Source organism: Erpetoichthys calabaricus, chromosome 9, assembly GCF_900747795.2.
Source record: "Erpetoichthys calabaricus chromosome 9, fErpCal1.3, whole genome shotgun sequence".
NCBI lineage: Eukaryota > Metazoa > Chordata > Cladistia > Polypteriformes > Polypteridae > Erpetoichthys > Erpetoichthys calabaricus.
The window spans coordinates 94,807,703-94,830,438 of record NC_041402.2 but is presented as its reverse complement, the minus strand read 5'-3'; the positions used below and the strand labels follow the sequence as shown (position 1 = coordinate 94,830,438).

Below are 22,736 nucleotides of genomic sequence, written 5' to 3'. Positions count from 1 at the left end.
GTTTTTGGGAAAGAAGAAAGCTATAGTGCCCATAGAAAAACCCACAAACACAGTGACTGGCTGTAGTATTTGAATCTAGAAAACATGATCCAGGAGGAAGCAATGCTAAGTACTGTGCTACCATGAGAAATTCAATTAAAATGCCACGCACACATGGGTGGTATTTAAAGGTGGCTAGTGAGGGCCTGGCCCCAACCAACAGATACACTATGTTAATACAATAATGCTGAAAAAAGGGGTATTTTTTCCTCAATATTTTTTGAGGCCATAACTAATGTAAAGATATTAATAATCTGAAAACTACATGCCATGGTGATGCAATTTTAGTGCTGTTGCCTTGCAATCCGATAGTTGTGTCCTAGGTTCTCCCTGTGTGGAGTTTGCATGTGGGTCTACGTGGGTTTGCTCCAGTTTCCTCTCATAGTCTAAAGACATGCAGGTTAGTGGGGATTCTAAATTGGCCCTAGTGTGTGTCTGTGTGTATATTCACCCTATAGACAGACAGACAGACAGACAGACAGACAGACAGACAGACAGACAGACAGACAGACAGACAGACAGATAGATAGATAGATAGATAGATAGATAGATAGATAGATAGATAGATAGATAGATAGATAGATAGATAGATAGATAGATACTTTATTAATCCCAATGGGAAATTCACATTCTCCAGCAGCAGCATACTGATACAATAAATAATATTAAATTAAAGAAAGATAATAATGCAGGTGAAAAACAGACAATAACTTTGTATAATGTTAAATGTTAACGTTCACCCCCCCGGATGGAATTGAAGAGTCGCATAGTTTGGGGAAGGAACAATCTCCTCAATCTGTCTGTTGAGCAGGACAGTGACAGTCTGTCGCTGAAGCTGCTCTTCTGTCTGGAGATGATACTATTTAGTGGATGCAGTGGATTCTCCATAATTGATAGGAGCCTGCTGAGCGCCCTTCGCTCTGCCACAGATGTTAAACTGTCCAGCTCCATGCCAACAATAGAGCCTGCCTTCCTTACCAGTTTGTCCAGGCGTGAGGCGTCTTTCCTCTTAATGCTGCCTCCCCAGCACACCACTGCGTAGAAGAGGGCGCTTGCCACAACTGTCTGATAGAACATCTGCAGCATCTTATTGCAGATGTTGAAGGACGCCAGTCTTCTAAGGAAGTATAGTCGGCTCTGTCCTTTCTTGCATAGCACATCAGTATTGGCAGTCCAGTCTAATTTATCATCCAGCTGCACTCCAAGATATTTATAAGTCTGCACCATCTGCACACAGTCACCTTTGATGATCACGGGGTCTATGAGGGGTCTGGGCCTCCTAAAATCCACCACCAGCTCTTTGGTTTTGCTGGTGTTCAGTTGTAGGTGGTTTGAGTTGCACCATTTAACAAAGTCATTGATTAGGTCCCTATACTCCTCCTCCAGCCCATTCCTGATGCAGCCCACGATAGCAGTGTCATCAGCGAACTTTTGCACATGGCAGGACTCCGAGTTGTATTGGAAGTCCGATGTATATAGGCTGAATAGGACCGGATAAAGTACAGTCCCTTGTGGCGCTCCTGTGTTGCTGACCACAATGTCAGATGTGCAGTTCCCAAGATGCACATACTGAGGTCTGTCTTTAAGATAGTCCACGATCCATGCCACTAAGTATGAATCTAATCCCATCTCTGTCAGCTTGTCCCTAAGGAGCAGAGGTTGGATTGTGTTGAAGGCGCTAGAGAAGTCTAGAAACATAATTCTTACAGCACCACTGCCTCTGTCCAAGTGAGAGAGGGATCGGTGTAGCATATAGATGATGGCATCCTCCGCTCCCACCTTCTCCTGAAATGCAAACTGCAGAGGGTCAAGGGCATGTTGAACCTGTGACCTAAGGTGGTGAAGCAGCAGCCTCTCCATGGTCTTCATCACATGTGATGTCAGAGCAACAGGCCGAAAGTCATTCAGCTTACTAGGATGTGATACCTTTGGGACTCAGGTGATGCAAGATGTTTTCCAAAGCCTCAGGACTCTCCCCTGTTCCAGGCTCAGGTTGAAGATGCGCTGTAGAGGACCCCCCAGCTCCAATGCACAGACCTTCAGCAGTCGTGGCGATACTCCTTCTGGACCCGCTGCTTTGCTGGCATGAAGTCTCCTCAGCTCTCTGCTCACTTGTGCTGTTGTAATTATGGGTGGGGATGTCTCTCCTATGCTGGTATCAGCAGAAGGATGTGTGGAGGGTGCAGTACTCCGAGGTGAGAGTGAGAGTGGGTTAGGGTGGTCAAACCTGTTAAAGAAGTTGTTCATTTGGTTTGCTCTCTTCACGTCTCTCTCGATGGTGGTACCCCGCTTCGAGCTGCAGCCAGTGATGATCTTCATCCCATCCCACACTTCTTTCATGCTGTTATTCTGCAACTTCTGCTCCAGCTTTCTCCTGTACTGCTCCTTCGCCGCCCTGAGCTGGACTCGGAGTTCCTTCTGCACGCGCTTGAGCTCATGCTGATCACCATCTTTAAAAGCCCTTTTCTTCTGGTTCAAAAGGCCCTTGATGTCACTTGTAATCTGTGGCTTGTTGTAAGCATAGCAGCGTACAGTTCTTACTGGAACTACAATGTCCATACAGAAGTTGATGTAGTCAGTAGTGCAGTCAACAACTTCCTCAATGTTCTCACTATGAGATCCCTGCAGGATATCCCAGTCTGTAGTTCCAAAACATTCTCTCAGAGTATTCTCAGCCTCCGGGGTCCACTTCCTGAAAGATCGTGTGGTTACAGGTAGGACTCTTACTTTTGGTCATTTTTAGCTTAGTGCCCACTCTGCTGCCACGATACCGCCTTCTTACTATAATGGGCAGGCAAGGATTCTTGCAACCACCACTTGTCCGGATAGCTTCTAGTTGCCTTGTCACCCTGCTCTGGAATGTGAATTTAGAAAATGAATGGATCAACAACTACTATAATCCATTATTTCCTAAGCATCTCCTTTCTTACACATTGCCTATCCTTAAGAAATTCTGTACATTTTCACTTAGAGATTAGTTTACTGTTTCAGACTTAGCTTTAGAGTGCTAATTTTACATATTTAGTAGCCGCTCCTGTTGGCAAAAAAAGATCATAAATAATCAGCAGGAAAATAGTTTATATCTGTACTGGCATTCTATACAAACAGCACCTTTCTATTACATGTCACTACAACTCTTGCAACAAAATATTTCAATAACAAAAAATGTAATATCTGCTTGTTTTTATAACAGAAAATGCTCCAACATTCACATCAGATGACTGAGTCCCTGAATACATTGGAATGTTACTCTATGCATATGTTTTGTAGCTTGTTAAAAACAGTAAGAAAGTGTGTCATGACATTATAATGCATGGAGGAATCTTTTTTATTTCTAAAGTATGTTTTATTGTTTGACTAGGTAGATATGCACATTGTGGTGTGTTGTTCTTCCTTTTCTTTGATTGAGCACTTGGTTATTTGATTTTATTTGCGTTATAATTGTATTGTTAATTGCTTGGGTATTTTTTATGATATCTCATGGGGGTATTCCTTTATTTTGTCTATGTGATCTCCTTAACTCACATTCCTCCCTGGACAGAGTTTGATTGCCATGCTCCTGTGTAGGGTCTATGGAGGCTACTGAAAATATAGGGCAAGGTACAATTGGTACTACTACTTGTTGTTCCAAAGGCCTTGCCACCAAGAATCTCATTTTCACTTGGTACCACTGCACTTCCTAAGTACATGTATTACCTTGAATTATTGTCCTATGTTCCTTCTGGTCATATCCTATAAACTGGTTGCAAAGGCCAATCACAATTCAAGGCTGCTTATACCAAAAAGGAGCCAACTTATCTTCTTATCTATCACCTGGGTGCATGGTAACAAAGGATTTCCCTTTACATGTTGATTGTAGCATTTCTGATCTATTTCTCTATTCTGTCCCACAAACTTCATTACATTCCCGTTGGCTCTAAGCAACTTCTATCTATGCTCAGCCCTCATTCCCTCATTCCTTGGTGCTGGAAAAGTTCCCAGCACCAAATCTATGGGAAGCCTTGCATGTTGCCCAAACATTACATAAAACGGAGTGAAACTAGTACTAGCATTGTAGTATTGTATTGTTATAGACATGAACCAGTGTTGGCAAAAACTGTTTCCACCTATCCTGCTGATCCTCGTCTATGGTGGCCAAAAACCCCAATAAGGTCTTATTAAATCTCTTACAAGTCCTATTTTCCAGCGGATGGTAGGCAGTTGTTCAACTCTTCACACACCCATACATCTCACAAAGATTGACGACCTATTGCAGATTTAAAACCTGCATCCTAATTTTTGGGATGATTCTCAAATATATTTTGGATATGTTTTGAATGTTTTTATGGCTATATTTACTTTATGTGATATGATTTTATTGATATTGTGTTGCTTATTGTTGTGTCATTTTGTATTATGTTTAAATTCATATTGTATGTATTCATTTTCCGGGTTATTTTCATCTTTCGTGCCTCCTGTATGTTCTCAAAGCATCTTCAAACAATGATTTTGATTCCTGTTTTTTTCAATTTACAATTCTTTTTCATATTTGGATATCCTGGCCTTTGACCACTGCTATTTTATAAAGGTTCTTTTTCTGGCTTGTGTTTTGTTGGATTTGGTTGTTTAAATATGCTGTTCCTTTTTTCCTTCCTTGCTTGTCTTGTCCTATTTTTAAATTCTTTTTCAATAAATCATTAAATATAAATAAACTTTGTTTTGTTTTATATTCCAGAGGGTTTACAGTTTTCATTTCTTTATTTTGTGAACTTTTTTTTTCATTATTTAAAAGCCTAGGTTGGTCTGAAGTCTGTGTTTTGAGTTGAGGTTAAATTCCCTGTCGGGAGATTTACTCAGAGGCACCAGACCTGGGTGAAAAGCTGGTGTGATTTATGATTTTTTGAGGCCTCCATCCCTTTTTGTGCCTTTTTGAGTGACAGGATCATATCAGAGTATATGTGTAAAGATGTGCAATGTTCTAACACTGTATTAGCGGGATAAGACTCTGTGAAAATATATTAGAAAAACTGAACTACTGTAAATTGAATCTGGACTAGGCTCCAGCTCCATGGTACTCTGAAATTAATTAAGAATTAATTGGAACCCCTGTTGATTTTGTTTTTTTTTTCTCCACCCTAACTGGAGTTTTATTTTCTGTTATTGTTGTTTATTTCTGTCCTCCTGGCCATCTGACCTTATCACTGGATTCATCCTTAGAGACTTATGTCATGACACTGTACTGTACAGTATACTGTATAAGGACACTACTCTTCTACTTGATATTTATCTGCTTTTAAGATCATTTAGATTCATTTATTTTGTATCTTTCTTTGTTATTTATTCTTTAATATTATTGCCTAATGTTACTATTTTTCTTTTCTTGTAACTTCATCATTAACATCTAGTAAAGCACTTTCAGCTATATTGGCTGTATGGAAGTGTGCTATATAAATAAACATTGTTGTTGTAAGTAGATTTCAGAATGATATACTGTATTATGTTGAAATTGTATATCTAACTCTAATTCACATCACTAGGAGAGGTTTAAACTTTGTTAAACTTCATATAATTCAAGAGCAATTACTGAAACTCTTATAAGAATTGGAGTATCACAATGTGTTTAATTCTGAAAATTTCCTTTATATAACAGCACTTATATCAATTGTGCGCTTTCAGATAGCATTTTTCAAGTGCATAATGTCATTTTAATAATATACATTAAAAATATATTTTGTTTTAACAGTGTCCAGTGCAGAGTTTAACACCACAAAACCTCCTCTAGTTTTACGTGCTAAACAATTAATGAGCGAATGGTGGAGTGAACTTGTATATAGACATAGCCACAAGAAAGACTGGCAAGAAGTAATAGATGAAGCTCACCTACAGCAGTTCCAGAGGTAAGTAAGGACTAAACAAGGTTATTCTGCTTGTCTTAATTTATACTATAGTAGTGTGAATCAATTTTGCAAGTTCCTAATTTGGGCAATAGTGAGTAAGAACTATGAAGTTATTACAAAAAAATGAAGATATCTGACTTTGATTCAGAATATCTTTCTCTATAACCAAGCTCATTTGAATGAATTTAACATTAGTAGTGATCAGGAGAAGCATAAATTAGAGCAATTAAGTAGGAACATTAGAAGCTTATACTGAGACCATTCAGCCCTTATAAGTTTATTCATTGTTGTTGTTATTATATTGAAATAACCTCCTTTAATTATGGCATGTTTTTGTGGTGTAGCGGGTCCACAGCTCATGTCAAAAAGGCCACTTTTAAAATAAATAATCACAGCACTTGCGGCTTAGCGAGGGGGCGTGGTGGTGTGTGGCCGAGCGGTTCCCGGGGAATTCGTTACACGGGCGGTTCTCACTTAAGTGCACAGGTGAGGAGTCATTTGCATCCATAATTGTTCCCGGGAGCTGCTGATTGCCACAGCTGATCCACATCCCCGTGATATATAGAAGCGCGAGGTGGCTAGTAGGGAAGATAAAGAAAGAAAAGACAGATGGAGGTTAAGGAGGAGAAGACGGCAGGAAGCAGGGGAGAGAAAGCAGGTACAGGAGAGAAGGAGAATGAATGAGCGCAGGCTTGTGCCGATAACAAGCAGCTGGGAGAGACGAGCTCGAGTGAGGTGTTTGGCCAGCACCCGAGGGCTGATGGTAGTGGTCACTCCTGCTGAGCACTTGTTTGGTGCAGGAGTGACCGGGAGAAGGTTGGCTCACCACAGCGAAGGCAGCAGGAGTCGGAGATTTGGAATAGAAGCCCCAGTGTGAGCGTCCTGGTCGCGGTCTAGGTGAGCAGAACCTGAGCCAGGGATTGGAAGGCCACCAGACCAGTAGAGCAAAGAAGGTCAGCTGCATGTAAGGTGACTCCCCTGGTGCATAGCCTGGATGGGAGAAATGGGGGAGTCACCAGTAAAAGAAGGCACTGGGCTTTGTGTTTTTAAAGAGACTGCTTCCGGCCATTGTTTTAACCTAGTTGTTTTTTAAAGAGTTTTTCTATTGGATTTTAACCTCCACTGTTCACATCTGGATTATTTATTTAAGGAATTGATGCACAACACTATTTATTTGGACACTGTTTTGTTGATTTAAAAATAAAGGCACTTGGCACTTTTACACCATCCCCTTGTTTCATTGTTTTGCCTCCCTGCCAAGCTCATCGGTGACATTACCAACGGTGTCGGGTTCAAGGGCTCCCAAAAGCAAGATGAGAGCATGGAGCAAACCCGCATCGTCACAGCTTTATTTTTGTTTCCCCTGTCCAATAAGGAAATGACTTATAGAAAGGTATAAAACGTATGCATATGTAGATGATATAATAATAATAATAATAATGTTGAAGTATAATTTTACTTGTATAAAATTTGCAGTTTGCACATATGTAGTACAAGGCATATATGATATATATTTTTTTTGCTGAAAATGTAACTTCTGTTCTGTATAATTTCCACATGTTTGATTCTCTCTCTCTCTTTTTTTGTTAACCCTTCAAACTAAGTAACTCTGCAATCCTGTTTTCCATTACACCAGCTCAAGAATAACATTAATTAGGCAATGGGTTGACAGACAGACAGATAGACCTTTATTTGTCCCCAGGGGAACTTGGCTTATTATTGTTTTTTGGCAATTAGCCTTTTTTCTATAAGCATTTTTAATTTCATGTTAGAACACTGACAACGTCAGTATTCGTATGCCGTTTGAATGTTATCTCTGTGTCTATGTGGGTCTTTCATCAGGAACCTCTGACATCTGAAAGCTATGAAAGTTAAGTTAACTGAAAACTTTAAACTGGCCCAGTCAGAGTTACAGTCCTATGAACAAGTTTGGGAACCCCTCTCGGCCTGCATAATAATTTACTTTCAACAAAAAAGATAACAGTGGTATGTCTTTCATTTCATAGGAACATCTGAGTACTGGGGTGTTTTCCGAACAAAGATTTTTAGTGAAGCAGTATTTAGTTGTATGAAATTAAATTAAACGTGAAATACTGGCTGTGCAAAAATGTGGGTATCCTTGTAATTTTGCTGATTTGAATGCATGTAACTGCTCAATACTGATTACTTGCAACACCAAATTGGTTGGATTAGCTCGTTAAGCCTTGAACTTCATAGACAGGTGTGTCCAATCATGAGAAAAGATATTTAAGGTGGTCAAATGCAAGTTGTGCTTCCCATTGACTCTCCTCTGAAGAGTGACAGCATGGGATCCTCAAATTAACTCTCAAAAGATCTGAAAACAAAGAATGTTCAGTATCATGGTTTAGGGGAAGGCTACAAAAAGCTATCTCAGAGGTTTAAACTGTTAGTTTCAACTGTAAGGAATGTAATCAGGAAATGGAAGGCCACAGGTATAGTTGCTGTTAAACCCAGCAGGTCTGGCAGGCCAAGAAAAATACAAGATCGGCATATGCACAGGATTGTGAGAATGGTTACAGACAACCTACAATCACCTCCAAAGACCTGCAAGAACATCTTGCTGCAGGTGGTGTATCTGTACATTGTTCTACAATTCAGTGCAATTTTCACAAAGAACATCTGTATGGCAGGGTGATAAGAAAGAAGCCCTTTCTGCACTCACGCCACAAACAGGGTCGCTTGTTATATGGAAATGCTCATTTTGATAAGCCAGATTCATTTTGGAACAAAGTGCTTTGGACTGATGAGGCAAACATTGAGTTATTTGGTCATAACAAAAAGGGCTTTGCATGGCAGAAGAAGAACACTGCATTCCAAGAAAAACACCTGCTACCTACTATCAAATTTGGTGGAGGTTCCATCATGCTGTGGGGCTGTGTGGCTAGTTCAGGGACTGGGGCCCTTGTTAAAGTCGAGGGTCGAATGAATTCAACCCAATATCAACAAATTCTTCAGGATAATGTTCAAGCATCAGTCACAAAGTTGAAGTTACGCAGGGGTTGGATATTCCAACAAGACAATGACCCAAAACACAGTTCGAAATCTACAATGGCATTCATACAGAGGGAGAAGTACAATGTTCTGGAATGGCCGTCACAGTCCCAATTTCATAGAAAATCTATGGGATGATTTGAAGCGGGCTGTTCATGCTGGCAGCCATCAAATTTAACTGAACTGGAGAGATTGTGTATGGAAGAATGGTCAAAAATACCTCCATCCAGAATACAGACACTCATCAAAGGCTATAGGAGGCGTCTAAAGGCTGTTATATTTGCAAAAGGAGGCTCAATTAAGTATTGATACAATATCTCTGTTGGGGTGCCCTAATTTATGCTCCTGTCTAATTTTGTTATGATGCATATTGCATATTTTCTATTAATCCAATAAACTAAATGTCACTGCTGGAATACTACTGTTTCCATAAGGTATATATATGTCATATATTAAAAGGAAGTTGCTGCTTCGAAAGCTCAGCCAATGATAAACAAAAATCCAAAGAATAAAGAAGGGTTCCCAAAATTTTTCATATATTTGTAGTTTGAGTAAATGAGTGAGTGTGGCTTTTAATCGGTTAAGAGTGGTTCCTGCCTTTTTCCAGTTGTACTTTGATATGCACTAGCTACCCATGAACCTGAAATGGACAACTGAGCTATAAAATGGATGGATGCATTGATTGATTGATATTGATATGTAGTTCAGAATACCCTGCTTAGTGCTAACCCAAAGTTACTACATAGTAGTAAGCCCAGGGGATTAATAAGGCATGCACGTTGAAGCGCAATACAAAAGAAATAAGCAAAAGATTGTATTCTTTTAAGTTTCACTAGTAAAACATAGAAATTCAATTAGACTGTTTTCATTGTACTAGATCTTTTTTAATTAGGAAACAGCCTGTCTATACATTAGGAACACATTAGAAACTCTAACATTTTATATTTAATTATTTGTATTTGATACATTCATTTTTATTTTTATTATTATTTAACTGTTTTATTGGTGACATCATAGTAATGCTATTTTGTTTGCTACTGTCTATAGTCACCACTACTGCTACTTACAGTATGTGGTCTTGATGATGTCAGTAGGCTTCCAAAGAAGGAAGCACCTTATCAAACAGTGAAAATTTTAGCTTTTAAAAAGGAACAATTAAAAGTAATCATTTGGTGAATTTTCTGGTCATAACTTATCTTTAGTTTTTCTCTGTGATTTTTGATTCAGTCAAAAAATAGTTCAGTCTTTCTGTGTGCCAAATTCCTGCATGTCTGAAAGACAAATCTTTGAATGTTTTCACCCTGAAGTTAGATGTTGCTCATCTCTGTCATATTCAGTCAGTAAAAGACAAGATAAAATATTTTTTTTCTGATCACCATTTGTATAAGCATTCATTTATACTAATAAAAGGCAAAGCCCTCACTGACTGACTGACTGACTGACTGACTGACTGACTGACTGACTGACTGACTGACTGACTGACTCACTCACTCACTCATCACTAATTCTCCAACTTCCCGTGTAGGTAGAAGGCTGAAATTTGGCAGGCTCATTCCTTACAGCTTACTTACAAAAGTTAGGCAGGTTTCATTTCGAAATTCTATGTGTAATGGTCATAACTGGAACCTGTTTTTTGTCCATATACTCTAATGGAGGAGGCGGAGTCATGTATTGCATCATCACGCCTCCTACGTAATCACGTGAACTGAAAACAAGGAAGAGATTTACAGCACGAGTCAAACGCGGGAACGAAGGTAAATGACGTTAATTGTTGAGTGTCTTTTAATACTGTGTAAGCATACATATTAACACATGTGCAATTAAACGTGTGCATTTACGGGGTGATTTCTCAGGCTTAAAAGCTTGCCTTTTATTAAAAAGGTAAATGCAAACTGTTTTCATTCTGAAGGGCACAAACCACGTTAGATTTCAGCCGTTAAACGCACAAAAATGTTGGTACACCAGATAAATAAGCGCAACATATTATCAGTTGTATTGTATGCTTACAATACATATAGAAATGTGTTAATCGTTAACTAATATTATGGGATGGTGTTTTTCGACTCGCGCCTTGATTTAAACGATTGCATGTCTTGGTGGGTTTGCGTAGCTTATTGTCAATATCTTTACACCTCTTTTTAAGACTTAATTTAAAAAGGTTTTCTTTTCTTCTTAATAAAAATTTAAAAGCAGTACTTCGCCGGTGCAAAGCGCTCACTTCACTCCCTTATGGGAATCGAACCTCGGACGTCAGCGCTAGAGGCGAAGCCCCTAAAATTGTGCCACGGCGTGTGGTTCGTTTATTTGACAGCATGTAGATCAGGGTAATTACATTCACGGCATTTGTAGTCTGATTCACAATCTGATTGTATGGGTGGTTACCTACCAGGTAACGCTTATGGTTAGCCAGCAAGTCAGCTCGAAGTGATCACTCGAGTGAAGGCAGCTTCACAAAAAAACAGATCCTTAACAAATTGTTATTGGTATATTTTCCCTCAATTTAAAAAGGTTTTCTTTTCTTCTTAATAAAAATTTAAAAGCAGTACAGTATTTTGCGCACCATAAGGCGCACTGGATTGAAAGGCGCACTCTCAATTGCGGGGCTTATTTCTGTACTTAAGCCATACATAAGGCGCACCGTATTATTCGGCGCATGCAAAAACAAGGTAACAGAAGCAAAACAATGAGTTTAGTTAAACCTTATTCTACTACGTATTTAAAAATACACTCACATTGTTTTTTGATCAGTCTGTTGTCACAAATCCATCGAAGTCCTCACCTTCTGTATCTGAATTGAACAGATGGGCAAGTTCGCCATCAAACATGCTGGGTTCCCTCTCGTCATTGTCGGAGTCAGTCTCGTTGCGGGGTGGCTGTTCAGCAATGATTCCAGCTTTCGCGTAAGCTCAGAAAACAGTCGAAGCAGACACCTTAGCCCAGGCATCCACAATCCATTCACATATTGTGGCGTAACTCACCCGGCGCTGCCTCCCAGTCTTAGTAAAGGTGTGTTCGCCGTCTCTCATCCATTGCTCCCATGATGCTCGCAACTTCACTTTGAACGCCCTGTTTACACTGATGTCCAGCGGTTGGAGTTCTTTTGTTAATCCTCCCGGAATGATGGCAAGCTCCGTATTCATTTGCTTCACTTGTTTTTTCACAGTAGCGGTGATAGATAGATAGATAGATAGATAGATAGATAGATAGATAGATAGATAGATAGATAGATAGATAGATAGATAGATAGATACTTTGATATGGGCACGCATGGAGTCGCAGATCAACAAAGACGGTGATGCATGGAAAAACCCGCCCGGTCTCTTCACATACACCTCTCTCAGCCACTCTCTCATTTTCTCCTCGTCCATCCAGCCCTTTGGATTGGCCTTAATGATGACTCCGACTGGAAACTTTTCTTTTGGCAGCGTCTTCCTCTTAAAAATGACAAGGGTGGTAGTTTCTGTCCATTACCGTGGCAACCAAGAACAACAGTGAAAGCCAACTTCTCATGCCCCGTGGTGCGTATAGATACCATGCTGGTCCCCTTTTTCTCCACAGTATGGTTCACGGGGATGTCAAAAGCGAGAGGGACCTCGTCCATGTTGGTGATGTGGTTGGGCTGGATTTTTTTGTCAGTAATCTTGTTGCTGCAGTAGGTGCGGAAGATGGTCAGCTTTTCTGTAATCCGCTGGCAGTTGCTGCGCCACGGTAGTTTGTGCGTGGATGGCGAGATGGCGCCTTTTCATAAAACGAAAGCACCAAGACGGACCTCCTTGAAAGTGTTTGAGCTTCATGTCTTGTGCTATCGTTATTGCCTTCAGTCGAATGGTGACTGTAGAGACGATTCTCTCGGCTGCTCTTTGTTCAGGAATCCATTGTTCAAGTTGGTCTTCCAACTCTGGCCACCTCGCCTTGTTCCCGCGGAAACTCTTTTTTGTCTTTTTAACTTGGCGCAATTCATTCTCCTGCTTCCTCCACTTCCGAACCATAGATTCATTGATTTTAAATTCTCTCGCTGCTGCTCTATTCCCATTTACAACCACGTAACTGATAGCCTGTAGTTTGAATTGTGCATCGTAAGCATGTCTCTTCTCTGATGCCATTTTCAGGGTCCTTAGCCAAACAAAAGTTGTTTCGCAGTGCACCATTAGTACAATATACCTACCTGCCGTAGGCGTGGCGGAGGTAAGTGTACGTCTGTATGTGGCTTTACGTAATGTTCAGCAATTTGTTTATCGCCGCCAGCGTTCGTAGTGTACGTATTACTATGTCCCTATGTCGGCAGGAAATGGTCTGACAGTCAATCAAGTGGAGCGCTTACTAAAATGCACAACAACATTTTTACAGATTTTGGAACTCAGTGCACACATAAGGCGCACTGAATTTAAAGGCGCACCGTGGATTTTTGAGAAAATGAAAGGCTTTTAAGTGCGCCTTATAGTGCGCAAAATGCTGTACTTCGCCGGTGCGAAGCGCGGGGATTTGAGCGACTGACGCATACAGACATATTCATGAGTGCAGGTACTTCAGAAAGAAAGCACCGTGTAAACCTAAAGTTTAAATTAAGTTCATAGACCTACAAAAGGTTGCCATTGATTTCAGGAAAGATTGCTTTTCTCCTGTACAACTATACGTTGCATTCTCAAGAGTGTACTTACACAGCTTGGTCATATTACAACCGGAGTGCTGAACTGACAACGTGGTATACAAACAGAACTATAACAATCGTAAAAAAAGAAAGAAAAAAACAGCGGACAACCCGTGGATTAAATAAAAAGGCTGCTTCCGTTGGTGAAGCAACGAAAAAGGAAGACCTTATATGGCGTTCGTTTATAAAACAGCAGAGAGGCTGTGTGAAGTCAGCTTCACAAAAAAACAGATCCTTAACAAATTGTTATTGGTATATTTTCCCTCAATTTAAAAAGGTTTTCTTTTCTTCTTAATAAAAATTTAAAAGCAGTACTTCGCCGGTGCGAAGCGCATGGATTTGAGCGACTGACGCATACAGACATATTCATGAGTGCAAGTACTTCGGAAAGAAAGCACCGTGTAAACCTAAAGTTTAAATTAAGTTCATAGACCTACAAAAGGTTGCCATTGATTTGAGGCAAGATTGCTTTTCTCCTGTACAACTATACGTTGCATTCTTAACAGTAAGCTTGCACGGCTTAGTCATATTACAACTGGAGTGCTGAACTGACAACGTGGTATACAAACAGAACTATAACAATCGTAAAAAAAGCAAAAAAAAAAAGCGAAGAACCCTTGGATTTAATAAAAAGGCTCCTTCCTTGGCGAAGCAAGGAAAAAGGAAAACCTTATATGGCGTTCGTTTATAAAACAGTGGAGAGGCTTTGTGAAGTCAGCTTCACAAAAAAACAGATCCTTAACAAATTGTTATTGGTATATTTTCCCTCAATTTAAAAAGGTTTTCTTCTTAATAAAAATTTAAAAGCAGTACTTCGCGGGGATTTAGATATATATATATATATATATATATATATATATATATATATATATATATATATATATATATATATATATAGATGTATATAGAGATATAGATATATAGATATACATATATAGATATAGATATAGATAGGTATATATATATATATATATATATATATATATATATATATATATATATATATATGTATGTATGTCTATATATATATATATGTAAGCTTATAAGTACTGCCATACTTCTCTTTAAGAAAGGAAGATGTAATGATACTTGATTTAAACGATTCCATGTCTTGGTGGGTTTGCGTAGCTTCTTGTCAATATCTTTACACCTGTTTTTAAGACTTATTGACTGAAACGGGCTTTCACGAAAAAAGTTAGGGCTTTGCTACAGGATACACCCTCCACAAGTTAAGGAAGTAAAAATAAAAGTATATATTTCTGTTATATTTAAACCTTTTAAGTTCGAATATTAGCCCCATTTGGCTGTTTTAGTTTTTTTTTTTTTTTCAGTAATATTTAATCTCCTTAAAGAAAAAGAACATATGCATTTTACTTTTTTTGTATCTCTTTAGTAATATTTTAGTGTAAAAGGATAACCTTTTAGGTATTTAAACCTTTTATATTATTTTTTATAAAGTTATTTTACACAATGTTGAAAAATTAATAAGAAAGCTACATATTTTGGCAGCTGCTGCTTTAATTTTCAATGAAATGAAAAAAGCTCTCCAAGAGAAAACCTCAATGAAGAAGAAACTAAAAAGGAGAAACCCTCATTTATAAAGGTTTGCTGCAGATGACTTAACTGAAAATAAATGAATAGTTCCTATGTGTATAATACATATTTATCTATTTTACTTATGCCTTTATTCCAGCAACTTGCAACATCTGAGGTACAATTTGTTACATTACTTTTGTTTTTTGCAGCACAGGCAGGTGAAGTGACTTCCTCAGGGTCACACAGTGGTGTCAGTACCAGGATTTGAACTGACAAGCTCCGGGTTTGCTGAAATATTACTGAAGAAAGAAAAAAAATGAAAAGTGGGCAAATAGGGCTATGCATACAAATGTCCATCCATCCATTATCCAACCCGCTATATCCTAAATACAGGAGACAATCCCTGCCAACACAGGGCACAAGGCAGGAAACAAACCCCGGGCAAGGTGCCAGTCCACCGCAGGGCGCACACACCTACACACACCCACACACCAGGGACAATTTAGAATCGCCAATGCACCTAACCTGCATGTCTTTGGATTGTGGGAGGAAACTGGAGTACCCGGAGGAAACCCAGACAGACACGGGGAGAACATTCAAATTCCACGCCAGGAAGCGAACCCGGGTCTCCTAACTGGCACCTTTCACTGCGCCACCATGCCGCCCGCATACAAACTTAAAAGGTTTAAATAAAGCAGAAATATATACCTTTATTTTTACTTCCTTAACTTGTGGAGGGTGTATCCTGTAGCAACGCCCTAAGTTTTTTCATGAAAGCCCCTTTCAGTCAATAAGCCTTAAAAACAGGTGTAAAGCTAAACTTGCAGCACCACTATTCAATTACACTTGCCTAACGCCTCTCCTAAGGGGACATACTGTGGGATCTAGGCATCAGTCAAAGCACCAATCACAGGCCCGATTAGAAAGTGGGAAGCTGTGATTTGTCATCTCCCTCCCATGTAACAATCACAACCCGTGTTACAACGCACTATGTATGTATGTATATATGAAGAGGATGGATGGATGGATGGATGTATATGTATGTTTATGTATGTGTGTATATGTATGTGTATATATATGTGGATGTGTATATGTATATATATATATATATATATATATGTATATATATGTATATGTAGATATGTGTATATATGTATATGTATATATATGTTTACATAACCTCTTTAACACACTACTTCTCTGCTGCGAAGCCTGGGTATTTTGCTATATATACAGTATGTATATGTGAATGTATGTATGTATGTATATATTTATGTCTATATTTATATATATATGTGCATATCTATATATATATGTGTATATATATATATATGTAGATATGTATATATTTATATGTATATATATATATGTACATATGTGTATATATATGTAGATGTGTACATTTGTATATGTATATATATGTATATGTGGATGTGTATATGTATGTATATATATGTATATGTAGAATGTATATATATGTTTACATAACCTCTTTAACACACTACTTCTCTGCTGCGAAGCGCAGGTATTTTGCTAGTAACACTATATAATACAACTAACCATTTTTGACCCAAAATATGCATTTATGAGTGTGTATCTTAGGCTAAACTATGTTAAGCTTTCCTAACATACACCACTGTAAAATTTAGCTTGAAAAACAAGGCTGTTTCATTCTTTTTTGAAGCACATGAGTAATGCACAGTCCTTACAGCTAAAACAATCAAGCCTGTCCAGTTCACATTACAATACTATATATTAAACCATGGAGGACATCCATCTATTAGAACACATTAAATAAATGTAGAATTGCCTGTATGGTGAGAAAAAGTAACTTAAATATAAATGTGAAAAAGTCAACAGAAAAGGCACTGTTGTGGGGTGCAATATCTGTAAATTTTGGACTATATTTTCATTATATTTTGTTCAAGACAAAACAAAGAATTTAATACTTGCATGGACAGCTAAGATCAAAGGCAATCTTTATTCTGAAATCACAGTACCATTTGTTTGAGATCTGGGACAACAAGTTGCAAAATTGGTTTACAGCCTGGGAAAGGAAAACATGCCAATAGTACTAAGCAACATTAAAACTTTTGTTGTTTGGGAAAACGGATGAGTGAATTCATTCATCATATTGACAGACAGCCAATTGGAAAATCTAAAAATCACATATTTTATAATAAATATACCTTGGCTGAAGGACAACTTCAGAAGAAGACAAGAGAGCGACGTCAAAAGAGAACAGAGCGACGTCAATATGCAACCGTTTCCATCTGATCGTCAGAAAAGCATCTAATGAACAACTACGAGTGCTAGATCACAAGCCGCCTGCGACATTCATCCTTATCATCTTTAACTTTTTTTAAGCTTTTTCTAAAGGCTATATATGTCCAGACTTTACTATCAGTCCTGTTTCGTATTACTCTTTGTTCTACTATTATTATTATTCCTGTAATAAATACCATGCTGCTTTTAACTTTCTATGTTTTGTCTTAATGTCTAGAGTGATTGAAGTGATAAGGTAGATTTCTTTGAGCACCTAGTGCTGAGAGGTTTATTAAGGCTGCGGGTGAGAGCTCCACCCAATAGTGGGTAACAGTACATAAAGTAAGGCATTCTTGGCTGATAAATGGCCTATAGTCAGAGATTCTGAGCCTTTGTATGTTTCAAATATATTCCTGGAGACCAAAAGTAATATTTAGGTCTGAGATATATTTAAATCCTTGTATGTTGTTCATGCCAATAATAAGAAAGTCTCTAGAAGTGCTGAAAAAGAGTGACAGACTGTGTTATTCCTAAGGCACTTGTGTGGTTTGAAGTGCTAGAGGTTAACCAGCTGTGTATGTGTCATTCATGGGGCACTGTTGTAATTAGGGTCTGTGTGTATGTGTATATCTATGCATGTGTGTGATAATCTTAAGGTGTGACAGTAGACCAACCCGGTAACGAATCTGATGAGTACACTTACCCCTAGGTAAAGGGTAAGTAGAGGGATATACCACATAATACAGGCACCTATACATGATATGTATGGTGAAGTATAATTAAAAGAGCTATGACAACCAAATATACCATTAACAGCTGTCATACTTTCATTCTTCAGTATGCAATATTCATATCCACCAATTTATGAATCTCTTTATGTTGTAGGTTATGCCAGTTCCTATGCTCAAATAGCAGTGAGCTGAGAGTATCTCTCAATCCATTACCTATAGGAAAATTTCTTAACACCCTTATTTGAAAAAGTGGTGTTTATAAGATGAACTTTTATCACAAAATTCTTTCTTGTTTGCTTATACCTGTGTATTTGCAGTCCCCACCCTCAGTGTACAGCTACTTAAACAGGTCCTTAACACTGAAATTTCACTGAATTTTCAGACTAATGTTTTTTAGGTTTTGAAAAAACTTTTTTTCTGTATAAAAACTTTATTCTATATTTGTGTAATTTTGTTGTAGTCCAGTAAATATATGAGTACATTATAGAATCACAAGCTGTTGGGCAGGGTTGCCATCAATAGAAACCAATGCATCTTTTTACAGTTCTTGATGAAATTCTCACAGGCTTGAAATCACATTTAATATTTTTTTTAAACCACATGCAAAATGAAAAGTTTAAAGGCTACATAAGCAGATCAGAAAAAGAAGCTAAATATATTTTTAATGATGTCCCATTTCTTTCGTACATTGAAAGAAAAAGAGACTTATTTATCTTATCTTATTTTTTCACTTTGCCATTTATTTAAAGCAAAGTTAATTTGGTTCACTTTACACATACTAAGTGTGAAAAGGCATCAAGCAAAATGCTTTACAAATGTTTAAACTGTCTACAGTGTGACTTTTTATCCTTAACACTAACAAGACAATTATCACTTTTAGAAACATTCAACTGCAATGTGATCACACTGTTGCAAGACTTGAGAAATACTATAAAAAAGTACAACTTGCATAAACACACACACGCACACACACACACCAGTAGAGATTACATTCAGGAAAATCTCATGACAAGTCTGACAGGCAGGCGCTATGCCAGTTAATTTATACAATAATTACAAAACGATTACCATTGTTTAGCATAAGCAATAAACTAACAACAATGCAACTTGTTCTTTGCAGATAAAGTACCATCTGTTCTTTTTGTGGATAAACATAGTGCAGTGACTAGACCTGTAAGAGAACAGGCAGCCGAAACTCTATGAGGGGCCATTCAGGAATAAAGCAGAGTTGGAACAGATTGTGTTGGTTTGGATATGTTGGAGCTTACCTTGCCTCCACTTAGCTAGTGATACCTGTTTGTTTATGGAATTGTCCTGTTTCACTAATAGGCAGGCGGAGCCACCGGGGACAGCTAGTATATTATATATAATGTGTGTGTGTGTGTATATATACTGTATATTATCACACACGTGTGCATGGGGAGCAGCTAAAGGGCCTGAATAATGGTAGTTCCTCGTCAGACCAGGGGGTGGCGAGGTGCACTTACTTTCTCTCTTGATCCTCTGCAGACCATTCACAGGAAATCCTACATGTTTCTGGCGCCCATGAAAACGTCACTTCCAGTTCTGGCAGCAACAATGATGTCACTTCTGGTTCCAACAGCAACAATGACATCACTTCCGGTCACGATTATGTCACTTCTGGACTATGCCTTTAAAGACACCATCTTTACACATCTAAATCTGTTCTGTTTTGGACTTTGTACCAAGCACAACTCAGCAAAAGATACCCATTTGCAGCCAGGCCATATTATGGTGGCTGCCCAAAACCTTTGACGTCTCCTGTGTATTCTTGTCACAATACAATATTGTAAGGTTTCTAAACTCTTTTGTGACTCTCCCCCCCACCCCAAATGGGACGAGATGCCGAAGAGTGTCCTGAAGTGCGATCACTGTGTCTGTGGAAGACAGCATATCCATTGCCGGGGCAACCGTGCGATCCCAGTGCTGCAGTGGTTCGCTGTAAATAAGTGTCTGTTGTCAATGGGTGATGCAAGGAACAATATAAATGTAGGGAACAGTATTACTTGGCCACAACCCTGCTTGATTGCTGTGCTGTGGTATATCCTGCTACAATAAATAACCATGTTGTTCCTGTTTCAAGCTGAATAAAGTTGTTTTTGATAAAGTAGTGCCCCGTGTTTTGGGGTGCAAGACAAGGACTCAAAAATCACACACACACACACAGATTGGACACGGGAGATACGTGTAAAATAAAATAAATATTTTTCTTCAACTGTGGGCTATGCCTTCCTCATACCCACAGACACAACACAGTCCCAAGTACAGTAACAACACCAAACACTCTTCCTCAGCAAGCTTTGTCCTCCTTCCACCTGACTCTGGCCGCACAGTGGTGGTCGCTGGCTCCCTTTTATTGGGTACCCGGAAGTGCTTCAGGTGTTTGATTGCCAACATCCAGCTGCACTTCCAGGTAAGGTGAAACCAGTGCCCAGTGCAGCTCCTGTTGCAGCACCCCCTGATGGCACCTGTGGAACCCCACAGAGTTGCACAGAACTCCAACCCCCATGAAGCCCTGGGGGAGTCCGAGGCACCGCTGCAACCCAGGGAGGCTACCATCTAGCGTCCAGGGAGAGATACTTGGCTTCCCACCCTTGTCCCCCTGGCAGATGTGATTAAGGGGCATCCTAGCCAGGCATTGGCCCTGGCCATCCATCACAATATATATATATATATTGTTACTAAACACTCTCTTCGGTCAGTGTTCACTAGTAGTTCATAGCTGGACAGCTCTCAATCCACAACAAAAAAAAAGAAAGTAACAATCCAGCAGAACAAAATAGTCACATGTACATAGTCCAAAGCTGCCAGAAAATACAATGGTAGAAAGAAAAGGGTAGAATAACTGTTCCAATGGCTCTGTAGCAGCCAAAACCTAACTCTCCCCAAGTGCTGAAGCTCTCCCAAAAATCTAGGAGGCTTATTGGCTTACAAAGATTGGAAAAATACCTTTAAGACAACCGTGAGCATGGAGGGTAGGGGGAAATGAACCTTTACTATTGGCACTGAGCCCTTTTAAGTATTTTCTACCCTTGTCGCTTAAAGCCAATTGGCTTATACCATTCAGATAGAGGAGGAGGAACACTGCCTTATCCTTACTTTATTCCTACATACAGTATATATCATCTTACATACATCTCACACATCCCCAGGAATTGCATTTAAATTCTCAAACAACAAAAAGAAATGAAATACATGAACAAATGAAGTAAACTACCCTGTATTACAATACCCGTATTGCGATTGCTTTTCCCCTTTCTCATTTCATTCTTCCTGACTGTTGTGAAATCAGGTGCTTTTAGCAGCATAAAGGGAGTACACATCCACGTGTGCGCAGAATTAAAACTGCCCGTCAACTGACCACTAATGCGGCTAGTCCACTTAAGAAGAGGACTCCGCCAAGCCGATAAGTGAAGGCATTATCTAAAATGAAAAAAAAAATCTGATATTTATCGGAATGATGTGTTAACATTAAGATGTATCTAAACCAATGTACATATCAAAACCAATCTATTTAAACCGATATATACATATATCTAAACTAATCTATATCAACTATTATATATATCCAAACCAACATATCTCAAACAATGTACATATATCTGAACAGACCTATACAAACCAATGTATGTACAGTATATCTCAATCAATGTATATATCTGAACGGATGTATTCAAAGTATGCCCCAGAGGATGGATGGGCGTCCCAACCAGTTCAGTAATGGATCCCTTTCAGGTTGGATGCCTTATGATTCCCATCCTGTGTGGGATGCCCAAAGGCTACAAGAATCAGAAAAAGAGAATGGAAGGGACCAATTCATCCCCCACTATAATTGGTGGCAGTGTCCCTCATATAGAGTCCCAGTTTGGACATCTGCAGGGCTGCATGGGAGTTGAAATCTAGAAGTGCAGTCCTGTAGGGGTCCCTTGTGGAAGTTAGAGGGTTTTGAAGAGGAAGGATTTCCCTGGCTTTCTTATGACCCAGAAGTGCTTCCAACTGGCCTTGTTAAACACTGCAAGTGCTCCCAGATCCAGCATAAACAGAAGCCTGTTGCAACACATTATCGCGTCAGAGTCAGGAGGCAGTGGGCTATGCTCTTAGTCGCTAGAAAGACTGTATATTAGCTGCATCTGTAATTGCACTGAGCTGCCTGGATTAAAAATCCTTACATTTTCAACTAGAGTTGTATTGGGCTCTGTATGTCTGGGGTTTGGGAGGCTTGGTGGTGCCCCTGACTGTTATCTAGTGGCATAGTTGGCAGAATTTCTGGTTGCCAACTTTCAGAAACCTGTTTTCTTGTGGACAAACCCTGACACAACAGCACTACAGCACAAGTGAGCTCACCGAACCCCTTACCTGTCCAAAGTGGGGAGGAGGAAAGTCAGATCGGCCAGAAAGGCAGCGAGGGGCCCAGTGAATGGCATCATCATCACCAGTGGAGCTGACAAGAGAAGTGAAAAGGCCATCTGAAAGAGGGAAGTACTGGATGATGTGATCTAATCCGTGGTACATACTGGACACAGGGATTCAATGCCCTGTGATAGGTTTAAGTGTCTCCGTGTATGTAACTCATAGATGGTGAATGCTCAGAAGCCTGTCTCTGGCCAC

At 39.2% G+C, this 22,736-nt stretch overlaps 1 protein-coding gene across 2 annotated transcripts in view; it reads left to right on the top strand.

Moving 5' to 3' along the window:
* The window catches only part of LOC114657963 (transient receptor potential cation channel subfamily V member 6-like), a 109,424-nt gene that overhangs the window by 5,766 nt on the left and 80,922 nt on the right, over positions 1-22,736 (top strand). For both annotated transcript variants that reach the window (XM_051932088.1, XM_028809954.2), the window contains exon 2: positions 5,762-5,915. In XM_051932088.1, coding sequence (XP_051788048.1) covers positions 5,762-5,915 — 154 coding nt within the window. The remainder of the gene's footprint in view (positions 1-5,761; positions 5,916-22,736) is intronic.